The sequence below is a fragment of the Sinocyclocheilus grahami genome, unplaced genomic scaffold, assembly GCF_001515645.1.
Source record: "Sinocyclocheilus grahami isolate Dianchi unplaced genomic scaffold, SAMN03320097.WGS_v1.1 scaffold628.1, whole genome shotgun sequence".
Lineage (NCBI taxonomy): Eukaryota > Metazoa > Chordata > Actinopteri > Cypriniformes > Cyprinidae > Sinocyclocheilus > Sinocyclocheilus grahami.
Window position 1 is genome coordinate 239,838 of NW_015505807.1, and position 15,957 is coordinate 255,794.

Here is a 15,957-nt window from a genome sequence, read left to right on the forward strand (position 1 = left end):
TATATTTATTTTTCAGTATTGTTTAATGTTCAACAGAACTTGGGTACATAATGTTTAATCATGCCCTTACTAACTGTAGTTTTCATTGGCTGGGACAATATGTTTTCTGAGGATAATGGTTCATGACTAGTCAAGTAAGTGTTTACCATTAAATCCACACCGACGTCTTTCCATTTTTTGCTATTGTCCCTGCCCTCTCAGTGCTGGCTTTCGGTCGTGCACCCTGTTTCTCCTGAGCTGTATTGACCCGGTTCTGTTCTGTCATTGTGCCACCAGACACAGGGCTGCTAGCTCTGGAGATATTAGCACTTTTTGTGTTATATGTCTGAAACGCCATGTCAAGTTGTTCCTGAGCTACTCGTAAATGGTGGTGCAGAGTAGCCAGGTCAGAGGGAATATTCTCATCAGGACTTGTGCGATGCTGTTCTGAAACCACTCTGGGCATGTTCTGGTCCTGTAGGATGATGCTGTTGGGAATGCGACCCGGTTTGTCCGATTTAACCACCAGGTTGTATCCTGGCGGAGAACTAGAAATGTCCCTGGAGTAAGGGTAGCCGTATGGAGGTTGTTGACCATGGCTTCGACGTTTACGAAGAGTGTCACGGAAGGCACCAATCCCCAAATGGAACATCTCACAAACATTGAGCAGCAGACAAAGACAGCTCACCACATACATGATGAGTAAAAAGATGGTCTTCTCGGTGGGTCGTGAGACGAAGCAGTCTACCCTATGCGGACATGGGATCTTGTTGCAGACATACGAAGGGTTAACACGGAAGCCATAAAGGAGATACTGACCAGTGAGGAACCCCACTTCAAAGATGGCACGGGATAAAAGCTGAAGCACATACATCCTCATCAAGCCTTCTTGCATGATCCTACGGCGGCCATCATGCTTCGCTGGATCTTTGCCATTGTCTGTCTCGGGTTTGACCTCCTGATCATCCAACGTGTCTTCTTCATAGATCATTGGCTCGGCGTCATCTTCCTCCAAGACCTCCTCTAGGTGGTGTCCATTTCTCCACCGACTGTGGCGGTTCCTCTTTTGATAAATCTGGTTCTTGCACCGTTCCTCCTCTGAGGCACGGGCGATCTTATGGATGGCGTAACCCAGATACATGATGGAGGGGGTGGATATCATGATGATCTGGAACACCCAGAACCGGACGTGTGACAGCGGGGCAAAGGAATCGTAGCATACGTTGTCACAGCCGGGCTGCTTAGTGTTGCAGGTGAACTTTGTTTGCTCATCTGAGTAGATTGACTCACCTCCCACTGCGGTCAAAACGATCCGGAAAATAATTAATACAGTCAGCCAAACTTTCCCCACAAACGTGGAGTGGTTGTGGATTTCCTCCAGTAGTCGAGTGAGAAAGCTCCAACTCATGTTGGTGACAGAGACTCTTTACTTATGTTCTGCAAATAGGAGAAAAAATTAGCAATGTAAGCCAAATAAAAATTCTACATGCATACATATACAGGATATTGTAAGACTTATTTTCTGCAACCTGAATTATGCAGCTTCATTAACAAGGCAACATTCTGTTGATGTTTACAGGGTGCACCTCTACTTTCCTTTAAAGGCTGATTGATGTCTGATGTGTTTGAGGTGCTGGAGAACGAACATAATTGGACTGTGCTTCAATATGCAAAATATTGCCTTAAAATAGCCTATCATAAGTTAAATACAATAAGAGGTACAGCGTTCTTCGTAACAATCAAGGAGCACTGTGAATAATAGAAACTGTACAAACCCTTTATACTCATTTTCAATGCACTTCGCTCTGTTTATTCCTGAGAACTCTTCTTGGATTAGGTGCCAATTGTTTCCTATGGATGAATTTGCTAAGTTGTTTTGTGTGATTTTTCTGTTTCTCAGGTAAGGTATCAGGATGTGCAGTTCTTTGATATCGCCTGTCAGGCAATGGTGCAGCATAATCTCTCACTACACACAAATCAAGTCATTTCCGAACTCCAGTTTATTTCAGGTCACAGATGAATTGTTCCTAAGGACAAAACTCGGCCACAAAATTTCAGTCAAAGCTCAGCCCATGGGTATGTCTGACAAAGATTATCCAGAAGATGATCCAACAAATAAGAGTCTTCAGCTCTTTGAAAAACAAAGCAATATTATAGCAAATTTTTCATTCATGATTCATGACACTTTTCATTTAAAAAATGTTTTATACTATTTGAAAAATCATGCATATTAAACATTTCGTTTTTTAAAATTTTGAACGTGAAATGCTTTAAAAGCCATAAAAACTGTGAGTGGTGCAAAACAAGCCAGATTAATAGAGAAGCATGCATTTCCAGGACCCTAAGTGTTTTTTTTATATATATATATGTATGTACTAGCAGTTTATACTATTTTATAGCACTTAGTATTCAATTCTATATTTGTATATATATATATATATTTTTTTTTAATGATTTACTATTTTAATTATTTAAATTTAATTGATATATTGTACTAACCAACCCCTAACCCTAAACGTTACCAGAAATCTTTTTGAATTTTTTAACCTAATATGTTTTATATTTTGGTTATTCCCTATATTCTGGATTTACATTCAGTTTTCTTGTTCTATTTTCTGTTTTCTACAAGAATCCTATTTTTTCAACAGCCCAAGCTGTTCTTATTTTATGCACTCTAAAAAATGCTGGGTTGTTTCAACCAAAATTTGGGTCAAATATGGACTAACCCAGCTGTTGGGTTAAATTTTTAAATAAAAATTTTAACCTAAAAGTTGGGTTAGTCCATATTTGACCCAAATTTGGGTTGAAACAACCCAGCATTTTTTAGAGTGTAAGTTCTTATTTTATTTGGTGTGGCATGCACTTTTTGTCTGGAGTGTGACCAGCTTAAAGTGCAGCAAGGGGTAAAACTGTTTGCACTACAACTTAGCATACCGCAATGAACTGTTTTCGGACTACTAAAATAACTGGAAGAGGCTAGAAACTAAATTTCTTGATCACTTGGAATCTAATTTGGAGCTTATTTACCATTTAAATTTTTTTCCTGTTGCTTGGGCTGTTGGAAAATATTGCACAAAGAAATGAAACAGCAATACAATAAACTAACAAACAGATTACGGTAAAAATAGGTATTATGGCGTTACATCTCAAAATAACTCATATATCATTCACTAGAGTTGCGTAAAGTGGTGGTGGGGCATATACTTCATATACTCCCTGAAGTATATGAACTGGCCCCTGTTCGTGTTTTCAACATGCCATTCCCTAATGTGGGATTTGCCATTTCCCATACCATCTGAACCGGCAGGAATGGCTGCCACAGGCTCACATTGTGTATCTTAGAGGAAAGCAAGGATAACTGGACACAGATGGTACTCACTATTCGTGGAACCTCATAGCCTGAGACACCTCAGGGAAAATAGGTGTTTGGTTGAGTGGATACTTTCAAAGGAACATGTAAAAAAAAAAGTGTGCAATCTTTAAATGCAGTTGCTAAAACCTCAGCAGATTTGAGTCTGAGATGAAATGAATAATTTTGCTCAAGTTTGCTCAGTGTAATTGACGGTATGTTTTCAGTTATCAGGTTGTGCACATGGGTTAAAGAGTACCGTCATATAACAACATTTATCCAGGTCAATTTAGGTAAGCTCATGTCAAGTTCAATTACGGTTGTGCATTTCTATTAGTCACTTTTTTGCCACTCAAATCATAATCAGTCAATGAAAAATAAGTCCCGTTGTTAAAACTGCATTTTACATTACATTCAGTATCATTCATAACGTTATTACTTCAATCTCATTCATGGAATCAAATGTGAAATCACAAAGACTTTGGCATACTGGCCCAAAAATTTGTCTTCTATCATTTAAACATACTGTATAAGCCACTGACTGTATATGTGTAATAACTGCCTATAACAAAAGCATAGAGTAAACATGCAGATCATAAATATAAATATGTGTCAAAGGATGACTAGAGGAGGCAGTCAAATAAAGACAAACTATTTATATTGTGTTATAATAATTACCCCATTCTCTTTTTCCAGAAGTTAATATCACAGATGAGATTTGAAAAAGAGATTAGATGATTCGCTCAACATGCATTCCTGGACAGATCATTGCAAGCTGGAGTACCTCCAACAAGCTAAACAATGAATCCTTTCAATGTTTTCACCATGTAGTTGATTTTCAGGGGCATTTTACCTTTTTAAAGGCATTTTTATCAAATTTATTTGTGTTGTCTTTTAGGTCAAATATTTATTCAAGTAGTTATTTAACCAATCAGAATACTGTGGGCTGTTATCAATAACATTTTATCAACATCAGCGCACTCCAAAGGTGGTACAGCCTAGGGCGGCAATATTATGAAATATTAAATAATAAAATCATTATTGTCAGTTATTGTCCTTGATATTGTAATAATGAATTTTAATGTTGATTAATAGAACAAATAAAAAAAAGCAGTCAATGACTTAAGTCACAACTTTAGGTTAATATTAGAGCACGACCGATATGGGTTTTTTGGGGCCGATACGATACCTGGGAGTAAAAAAAGGGCCGATATCGATATATCGGCGACAGGCTCATATCGGCCGATAATATCGGCTAAACGATATATTGGTCGGGCTCTAGTTAATATTGTGTGGCTTTTTTTGTTGTATCATTTTTGTTCATTTTGGTGCCATTCCCGGTTTATTTCCAACCTTGGAGAGAACTAAAATTGTATATATTCTGTATCTGACTACACTTGGAAAAAAATATATCATGTGAATATATAATAATTGTACTTAACAGCACATCAGAAATGTATTGTATTGTATTTACCTGTATAAACCTGTAATTCCAACAATGTTAATTATTGTTCAGACCAACACGAATGCAGAAAGACAGAGACAACCCTTAATATATTCTTGTGTTATGTAAGGGTTTTAATTTGTTCTGCTCATCACAGCTCTACAGAAGAAAGGCTGTTGTCTAGAGGGAGCGCCTTACTCATTCACAATTCTCTCTCTCTCTCTCTCTCTCTCTCTCTCTCTCTCTCTCATGTAACACAAAAGGTGAATAGTTGCTCTATTCCATGTAATGAAATGGAGACTGGAGCTCAAAATGACTAAACAAGCACCATCACTATCATAAAAGTGGTCCATCAGTGACTCAGTATGCACATCATTTTCATCTGCAACTAGATCAGTATAACACAACTGGCCAAGAGCAAATCCAGCCTTCTTGACTGTCAAGTATACATTCATGACATGATCTTTATGTACTGTAAAAGGTGGTGTTCAGCAGGACTAAATGGGCACAGTCTCCGATAAATGGTGGCGAATGTAGGTTTAATTGATGATTGATTACATTTGTAATATATGTAATGAAAAAATTATTAGTAAATATATAGTTCAGTCATGAAACTCTAGATGGCGCATTCTGACGGGGTGTTAACGTAACTGATGATATTCAGAGAGTTAAACGACTTGGCACAAGCTGATTGGTTCATGCTGCATATGCAGCCAATGAGCTAACTGCCTTGCATTTATATGACTGGATAGCATTCACTTGAGATTCCTGCAGCGTGCTTTACAGAGTTCTCTGAAACCCTCCACCTTCCCCAGCTCCACCTGTTTAGATCTGCTACGGGGTGATTTTATATGCTATTTGTGCAGCAGCAGTATGTCTTAAATACTCACGGCACCGTATCGCCATATGCATTGGCAGTAGCAAGTTCCTGTACTTGCTTGCAGCAGCAACAATAATCTACAACTACAGCAATAACCAACAGCAGCAGCAATTCAGCAGCAGCGTAGCAGATCTGTTCCGCCAAGACCAAATACATTAACATTGTCATATCCATCACCATGCTAAAATGTTCAGAGAGTTGTCATGATTGAACTGTATTTGTCAGGTACGTCATTTCATGCTCCACAAATAAATGAATAAATAAATAAAGCAGGTTTGGAATGAGATGGGAGTGAGTAAACGATAACAAAATTTAGATTATCACGTTAATTACTTTCAATAGTGCTTTGGCAAAATCATCTGTAATCTGTCCTTAAAGCTAGTTTGGTTGCTTTTTTTTTGGGGGTTGCTGCATCACAACGATACAGTTGGACTGACTGGTGAAGTGAGCAACCAGTATTTGCTCTTTCTAATGTCAACTTTAGTTTCTCCAAAAATCTTAAGTTGATGGGGATGGTCTTAGGTCACAGATGTCAGGGTTTATGTAATAAATCAAGTTCAACTGAGAAGTGCCCTCAGAGAAACACTGACAGAAAACCCTCATCTAAACAACAAGCATATATCTCCAAAGTCCTTCCAAAGAACCGCTTCCATATACTGACTCTCTCTCAGTCACAGACACACACACACACACTGGGTGGAACCATCAGCTAGTGTGGCGGCTAACCTATAGGCGTTTTTTGTTGTGGCAGTCTCATTTGGTTACATCTCTTCACTGAGCCAGGCTTAAGGCTGCCTTTGGGTCAATGCCACTTACACAGAGTTTGATGAAAACATGAATCTACTGAGGTGACTTCGAACAACTGCCCAAAGGTTCATGCCAACATTGCCAGAGAAACTTCCCTCTGAAGTCTGAAGTCTCTCATCCGGCTAGCGCTATAATCAAGTGCAGATGGACATCGCTGGAACATCACACAAATGACAAGATAATGTATATCTACAGCTGCAGCCGACTCAGCATGCTGTTACAAACGCATTCTCAAATCCAAGATCAGTGGGCTCACTTAAACTGGTTGTTTGAGGACAAAACTTAATAATAGGATAATATAATATAATATAATAATAATAAGATGTTTCAGAGACAGAGCAAGTTATTACATTTTAATGAAAGATTACAAAGATACACATTATTTCTCTATTGGATAGTATACACTAATATACCATTTACAATTAGTCTAAAAGTTCACTTTTCAGCACCTTAATATGCATCAGCTAAATAATTATAAAAACTTCTGTGTGCGTCTCTGGTACCCTCACATATAATTATATATTTCAAGCAAAAGAAAGCCCATAAATTGAATGTGGCCTAGAGCAAAATGAATCCATTTAGAAAGTGTTCAAGCATTGAGACTGCTGCCTAACTGAACTCTGTCAGAGCACTTAGGGTGTCACACTGCCAATGAGCTTGTGTGCACTTCTGACATTTCAAGTGGTAAATGTGAATATTGAGAATATGTATGTAAACCCTGGAGATGTATAAAGCACAGGTTATAGCAATTCACTAATTATCCTCCAAAGCTTAGCTGCTGAAGGAAATTATTTTTCTGTCTGTTCAGTGATTCATAAAATGCTTCACTTTCCTTGCGTAGAACAGTATAAAGTGTCCGGATAGAAATGGTTTGTGTGGCCATAAACTGTTGGTCATATTTCAGACAAGACCTCTTAAAACATGTAAACTGTAAAACACACTTAAATCGCGAATATCTTACTGAAATTTGTTGTTCTGGAATGTTTTTTGAAAAAAGCCAGGCATCTTGCTTTTTTCAAAGCTCAACATCTGCAGATGTCAAATGACAGGGGGAAAAAAAACATGTGAGAGGTTTTCCTGGATAAGAATCTTTTTTCCATTCCCTTTAGTCCCGCTAAAGTTAAAAACAATATTTCATAAACAGCAGATTAATAGACACCGGCTGTCCTGTTTGCCATAGCTAGATCTGATTTTTACAGACACCGATAAGTACATGCATTGCATAGTAAACACAAAACTAAATAATAGCTTTAATAGATGAAACTTTTACATATTCTGAAGAAAATGTGAGCGGTTGCCCATGCAAAACTCCCCGCTACAGGTTTACTGTCTTATATTTTGTTGCCAAGCCATTGCTATAAGATGTTCTGAGTGTTTTTAGCATGCTTGTATTCAATATTTTGGTCTCTAGACATGGCTTGGGTTCATCCTTTTTTCACTTTTTTGTTTAAAGCAGGTGTTGCACGCATGCCAACACAATCATATAGACACTGCGCTCATCATATGGAATAGTTTTTAACACTCAACTTCAGCAAGCCTGAGGTTTTGTCTCTTTCACATGATCTTGTCAAAACTGCCCATGTCATGCGGGGGGTGAGGCGAAGCCTAAGGACTCTTCTTCACTCCCGGGTTCACCAGGGTTGTAATAGCAACAGAGAGCCAGATCTCTTCCTCAGAGGCCCAGCAGAGCTGCAGCGTTCTGGGTGAACTCACACCCCAGGCCTCCCCACTTCATCTCTCACAGCAATGAGAGACTTTCTCTAGAAATTCACTCAAATCTCATTTTCTATTCAACTTTTCACTCAATTGTCATGATGAGAATCGAATTTGTAACTACTAACTAGAATTCAAAATAGAAGCATATATTTGCCACATAACATTGTAAATAAATAATAGAAAAAAATAAATTATTTTTCAATGATTTTTCTGTACATACTCATACATTTATAAATAGTATCAGAATTTGCAACTATACTAATTTGAGACCACTAGATGGCAGGGCTGTAAAATTTAGAGTGACTTTTAGGGAAGACCCTTGTGCACCATGAGCTTAGAGTGACTTTGCCTTTTCTTCATATACTGTGAATAGGTTAATGGTTCCCATTTGTGTTAATTTAGAAAGATCCATAACCAAAAAATACATTTATCCAATTGTACTGAATTAGCTAAATGAAGACACAGAATGTGTGTCAACAAATAACCTCACAAACCCTGAACAGTTCCCAAAATCCCCATGGTTGAGTAGTTAAATGAAAACCATAAGAGCATTTGACATAGCAGTCATTTCATGCTGCAAATGACAACATTCAGAAAGCTTGAACTGACTTGTTGACTTGCAGGACACTGTCTGGATATATTCCAATTAATGGTTTATTAAGTTCAACTGAGCTTTAAAGGAATCTTTAAAAAGACTCATTGTGAAAAAAAAGAAGAAAGAAACAGAAAAAAGAAAATAAGAATGTGTGTTTTTCTTATATATATAAAGTATATATATATTAGAGTCTGATTAAATTAATAATGGGGTTAAAATGTATTTGACTTAAAATTTTAATAATAATAAGACCTCTTCCAAAAGCACACAAGAAAAAAAAAAGATTTATGTGCAGGAAACCTTCACTCACTTGTAGGTGGATGTTGTATGTAAACAAGAAATGCTGATAAAAACATTCTCTTGCAGATGTAGGAGTAAATCCAAATAAAGTTTAAACTTGTCACATGTTTTCCCTTGAAAAGGTCAAAAGCCTAATTTCCTAGTTTATCTTGTTTAAAGGGGTCATATGCGATTTCAGTTGTTCCTTTCTCTTTGGAGTGTTACAAGCTCTTGGTGCATAAAGAAGATCTGTACAGTTGCAAAGACTAAAGTCTCAAATCCAAAGAGATATTCTTTATAAAAGTTAAGAGTTAGCCACGCCTACCTAAAACGGCTCGTTCTAACATGCCCCCACATATCTACATCACTATGTGGGAAGATTTGCATAACGCCGCCCAAATGTTCACGCAAAGAAAGAAGGCGTAACTTTTATTCTCACTGTAGTTTTGTTGTTTCCGCCGCCATGTCGTGAAGGCGCTGTGTGTTTCATTGTGAAAGCGAAACTACTTTGTTTGGCCTTCCAAAAGAGGACGATATCTGCTTTGTCATGCCTGGAGCTGATCCGTGCTGCTCGCTGAGGAAATACAACAACTTTGCGCTGTGGATCACCAGATCCGCTTTCACCGTGGACGAAGCGGAGTCCAGCCCGGGGTCGTCACATGTGGTTGCCGCAATTCCTCCGGACGCTCCTTCGTCGAATCCGCAGGCCACACCGTTGCCTTCCAAAAATGGACACGACTAGAAATCAGTGGTTAAGTTGTATTTACAACACTGTTCCAGAACACTTCAACCCAAATATTCAGATGTGTGCAGCGCATTTTATGGAGGACTAAATGTTCAAAAGGACCCCCCATTCAACCTTCTAAGACTATGGATAAGTCCCAAGAAAAAACATAAGCAAGATGGAAAGATCTCAGCCGTCTGGTGCTAAATACCTCCCCAAAGAAACGCCATCAATTGGTACATGTCCAGCAGTGTAGCTGGGGCTGTGCCCACAAAAAAACGTTCTTTAAGGAATGCCAGCACTGAACCAACAGAAATGCATTCAAAATGATCTCCATTAGCAAATAAGCAGGCCATGGAGGCAAAGGATGAGAAAGAGAGAACCAAAGGGAGCACTGTGCTGTCTTGCTCGAAGTGAAGGAGATCCACCTCTTCCCTGCCAAACCTTGCGGACTGAGGATGCAACCTCTATTCTCCAGGCCTCAACCCATGCTCAAGTGAAAATCTGCTCCCAAATTCAACTGACCGAGGATATGCACAGCCCTGAGTGACAGAAACACATTTCCCCTTGATGGTGTCCTGACAACTTCTTAACACTCTTGAATGTCCTGAAGGAAATAGTTCAAAACTAGAAAAACTGCCATTATTTTTGGGCAATTTTTGTGCCATGTGAGATGATCGCCCTTCCAAACTCTGTAGGCTGGATGAATTTTGTAAACAGCACCCCAGCCTACTTACGAGGCATCTGTCGTAGTCAACTTGTGTCGACAGATTCCACCCTAAAGTCAAAATCTGGAATTGTTTCCAAGGTAACAGGGTCAGATAGCATCTGCGTGTAACCCTCATTGTAAAGTGGGGATGCCAACAGGGATGAAATCCTCAACTGTTGACCACTACTGAAGCAAAGCCCTAATTGTAAAACCATTTGAATCCATTGACATGAGACCCCAAAATCTACAACCAGGCCTACAGAAATGTCTTTCCCTGTTCTGATTTGATCAAAGATTAATAGACTGGAAACAATTAGTGGACAATTGCGTAGTGCATGAGTTCAGCTCTGCACACATATGCATCATAACAGTTTGAGTGCCACATTTCATCAAAGACCGTTTAGTGATCCTGACACCATAAATGTAAGAGGCTATTATTGAAAGACTGAGTAGTACAAATTATACTGGGTCTAACAGCAAACCAACTAGAATTCAGTTACTTCTTATTCAGTTGAGGCAAATGTAGGACTATGTGTGTCTATCTGAGCATAGAAATATTTCTTGCCTAAAGTGCAGGAGGGAGATTTTTCTTTTAAAAACAATAACCATGAATGTTTGTCAGTTATATATGTATAGTATATCAGTAATGGTGGCATAATTGGCTGCACTATATTTTGAGATTTCACTGGAATGGAGAGCATTGAATGTTAATGAAACATTATCGTCTGGTAAGGGAAGGATTGAGAGTAAAACAGTAAAACTGCTCTGGTAACTGCTTAAATAACAGCACTGAAGAGCTCACATAATCAGAGTATTTTAAGGTTGGTGAATTGAAAAACAGAGGGCAGAAACCCTGAACAAAGAAATGGCATCTTAATGAAACGAAGCTCAACAAAAAATGAAATATCAAACACAAGTGAACACTGCTTATGTACACCCTGGGAATCATTGCTCTCGATAAGCCTTCAAAAAAAAAAAATTCTAAAACTGTTTGTAATACCCAAAGTATAGGGATGGCCAGTCAGTCCCAACCCCAATATAAACAACAGTAAGAGCTCTGTTGCATTGCCATGATATTAGTTTACTAAGTGCTCATTAGACGTCCAAACAGTGAGAATGTTTCTACGCTGATGTAATGTTTGAGTGAATCGATCTGTTTTGCAATCTGCTCACAGTGGAGTCCACTACCCTCATGTTTGTGCCTGGCACTGTCAGTGGATCCAGGCCACACAGGAAGCAGAAAGGAGCAGCTGCTGTTACAGTTCGGACTTAGTTTTAGGGTACGTTTACAAGACAACAATGTACTAAAAATGGAAAAGTTTTTCCTTTGTGTTTTTGAAGTTTCGTGTACGTATGACAATGTTATCAAAATGATTCTTGTTCACATGGATATGCAAAAACGGCAAAAAAAAACTGTATTACGCATGCCCGGCCAGTAGCTGGTAATGTCACTTTGTAAAGAAGCACTATGCACACACATGCCTATAGACTGAGCATGTAATACGCATGTGGATGACATCACCGTTTTCACAAATTCATGTTTTTGTAGTTTACACAGAGACGATAACAGTATAATTTTCAAAAACTTGCACTTTCAAATCCGTTTTCAAAAGTTTGTTTACAGGCCCACAAAATACTGTCGTAGTGTAAATTAACAGCCAAAATGCATAAAAGGTTTTTAGTTGAAAGCGGTGCTGTGTAAACACTTCCTTAGTTGTGAAGAATAATCCCAGTATGACAACACTATCATATACTAAACTGTGCTTTTAGTGAGATTGTAGTATTTGATATTATTTTTAACATAGGCAAAAAGGTACAGAATAACAATGCCTTGGTACCTTTGTGCCGTTTGACCTGCCCTACACGAGTAAATTACTCTTTCAGTCAGTTCACAGAACGAGGTCATTGTTGTTGTTCAAAGATCACATTTGTCTACAGCATAGCAAAGAGCTCTTAAAAAGCACTTGTTACACACGCTAGAGACACTCAACTTTGATCTGAACAATCAGAGTTACTTTAGGTCAAAATTGTTAACCATAGGCATTTAAATGAACTTTATGAAATTACATGCACTTATTTTTATAATAAGGTTGTCAACAATGTGAACATTTTACTGTGCTGTCTGTTAACATTAATTTTATTCTGAGTAATGAGCATTTTTTATGTTTTGATTTTCAGTTAATTATAATAGCACACTCTAAAAAATACTGGGTTGTTTCAACCCAACTTTGGGTCAAATATGGACTAACCCAACTGTTGGGTTAAATTTTTACATTCAATTTTAACCCAAAAGTTGGGTTAGTCCATATTTGACCCAACGTTGGGTTGAAACAACCCAGCATTTTTTAGAGTGCATCAGGCACTTTTTTCCAACGCCTGCACAGTTAAAGACTGTTGCAATGGACGCATCTTACACCTTTTGATAACACAGTTAGATTGCAGTTTGCAGTTTGCAAATTGTAAAATATTAAATTAAGCCATTTTTTAACTCCTGTAAACTTTTTGTTTGGAAGCGAGGTTGTGATATGAGAAACATCCTCTGAGATGTAGCAGCCTGATATCAGAATTATCTCGATTTTTGCATAAAACACATTATCCTGATTATTTGGCACTGGTTACAAAGAAACATAAAAAAACAGAACCTCCTACCATTACAAATATTAAATAATGTTACAAACGGAAATAATGATATTACAATAATACTCTTTCAAGAGTATTTTCCATAGTGCATGCAGAATAAACCACCCAAATTCTGATAAATGCCAAACCCACTGAATAGTTCACATACCTCCCCATAACGATGGCAGATCTCGTCACTGATTCTTTGTAGAATTAGCAGGGATTGATCATGAACCCACAACCTTTGACACGATCACACCAGTGAGAAGTAAAGAGACACAATGGATCATTTTCCCTCAAAACCATTCACCACCAAGTACAGGCAGTGACACTCAGGAGCAACACCACAGGCCAATAGAGCCATTGTTCTCCCTTCTGTTTGTATGTTTCTTTTATTGTGGTTTCCGGCGTGATTCAGTCAGAGAGCTCTCATCTCGGTTACATTCGTTTACTCTTTCAATTAATGTTTTTCCATTGAAGTCCTAAATGGGAGACTGATTTTAACACTGATTATGTGAATTGTAAAGTTATGTCTTACTAATTGTAATCTTTTTTGCTTGTTTACTATGATAAGAAATATCATATAGTCATGTCATAATTCAAGGAAATAGCAATATTCTTGAATAGAAATTACTGAGCAACATAAGGAAAATAAGTCTTGGTAATATCAAACTTGCATGTGCAATAACTGATTGTCATGGCAAGTAATGTAGAAACATGAACCAGATGTGAGAGCAGAGAAGAATAACTTATTGATAATAAAGGTGATTTTCCTCACACCTTTGATTTGTGTTCAGAAAACTTGGAATAACAAGTATATGGACTACTTATTTATAATTTAGGTATTTATTTACTTTTCATTTGTAGAGCTTGACTCTGTATGCTCATGGTATGTATTAACTGTATGGAAAAGATCAGCTTTGAAATTCTGCAAATTATGCGTTTGTGTTTCATGAAAGAACAGCACAGGAACAGGTTTGGAATTACAAGGAGGAAGTAAATGAAAGGAGAATTCCCAGGTTTATTTCCACTTTTAAAAAATCTAAACAAGTCTAAACGGGTTTAATTTTTTTCTAGATGGTAAAATATAAAACTCTTGCCCAGGCAATGGAGATATAAAGTAAAAGACATCTATGCTAAATATAACAGTCTCTCAGTGGCATTAGAAAGTCTCACATCACAGCTGATCATTGCTGCTCACCAGCATAAGGTGTGTTTTGCACACTGGAGCCAACTTGGGATGCTGGTTTAGCTTGTCCCTAAAATGGGATTCCGGTATACCAGCAGTTTCAGGACAGCAGCGCTAGGCCAGCGGTCAGACTGTAATGGCGCTTTTCCACTGCATGGTACGACTCGGCTCGGTACGGCTCAGTATGGCACGGCACGGTTCGGCTCGGCACGGTTTGCGTTTCCACTGCAGTTCAGTACCGTGTTAGAGTGGGCGGGATTATTCACATGTCATTATAGTTGTGCCGCCTCTACTACCACGACTCCTGAAATAAACTTTTTCATTCCGCGTCGCCCCATCAAGCTCTCGCTGGATCCGCTCCTCTGCTATCAACGAGAGGAACGTCTGTTCTTCCGCAACAGACATCAAAACTTTTTGGTTGTTAAAAAAAGGTGCGCTCGTTCAAAACGGTTGCGTTCGATCCTTCGATGGCTGTGCTGATTTAAATCTAGCGGTTCTGTTGTGTTTGTGTCGCAAGTTCAGTGACACAGGTAGTGAAGATTCTCTCCTGCCAATCCGTGATCAGCAGAGTTTACACGTCACGTTTTGGTAACGGTACGGTTCACTTGGAACCCCAACCGAGGTGGTACTAAAAAAAGTACCAGGTACCAGGTACTGTACCCAGTGGAAAACCCCCCAAAAGTGAACCATACCGAGCCGTACCATGCCGTAAGCGCCATAAGTTAGGGCAGAACTGACGATTGGCCAATGGCCATACGACTCTGACTCTTGCTCAAATTTTCATAATCGGTCTGAGTCTAACAAGAAATCCATGCTGGTTAATGCTGGATTTATTTATTTATATAAACAGTTTTTGATTACCAGGGAACTTCCTGCCTACATAAACTGACCCAACACTCATTCCTTCCTGTTTAACTGAAGCTTAATGTCTCCTAAATAAAACAAGATCTTAGAATATCTTCCACTCCCATAAAAGGCAGAAAGAACGAACACGCTGTCAGGAAATATACACTTGCAAGTAGGTAAAGTGAATCCAGCACAGCTTTATTTTAAACGCAGGGCAAACACAGAGTCAACAGGTAAGTAGTAGTGCACAGTCTTGGGTGCTCTGTGGAGAGCGCACACCACAGCCGTAGGAACAACAGGTAAATACAACAGGTAAATATCCTCAGGAACAATCAAGGAACACTAGGACTCAACATCAGGAAACAAGAGTATGGGTAATATAATCCTAAAGCCAGACAATCCCTGCGTTCCGTTCGGAAGGGCTCATCCCTGTGCCCTAATCCTTTCAAAGGGTTTACCCTGCGGAGTGAGAGCTTCGAAAGGTTGAAGGGTGTAGGGGACAAAACAACTGTTTCTTGAAGTGCCCTTCTGCGTCATCCTCTCGTGCCCACATGGAGGCGCCGTCATCATGCAAAGAATCTGCGCAAAGGATCATGGGAGCCCGAAGTGTCCATCAGTTGTACCCTTCGAAATCCTTCATTCCGAAGGGCCCTTTGAAGTGGCCAGTTTTGAGCACTTCGGTTTGGAACGACCCTTCAATATGGCGGCCATGATTGTTTTCACAACGAAGTGCCCTTCGGAGGGCGATATCTCGTTTGGAGTGCACCGAATGAGGAGTGAGCTTAAATAGGGAGCTAATGAGTTGATTAATATTAAACAGG

General features: G+C 38.8%; 1 protein-coding gene and 1 pseudogene across 1 annotated transcript; one reads left to right on the plus strand and one right to left on the minus strand.

The window, feature by feature from the left end:
* LOC107558016 (gap junction gamma-1 protein-like) lies at positions 1-13,322 on the minus strand. The gene is made up of 2 exons (XM_016241617.1): positions 13,271-13,322; positions 1-1,416 (listed from the first exon to the last, which is right to left on the minus strand). The coding sequence occupies exon 2, from the start codon at positions 1,385-1,387 to the stop codon at positions 149-151; it is 1,239 nt and encodes a 412-aa protein (XP_016097103.1). The 5' UTR covers positions 1,388-1,416; positions 13,271-13,322; the 3' UTR covers positions 1-148.
* LOC107558000 (E3 ubiquitin/ISG15 ligase TRIM25-like) overlaps positions 10,141-15,957 on the plus strand; it is a 22,400-nt pseudogene continuing 16,583 nt past the window's right edge.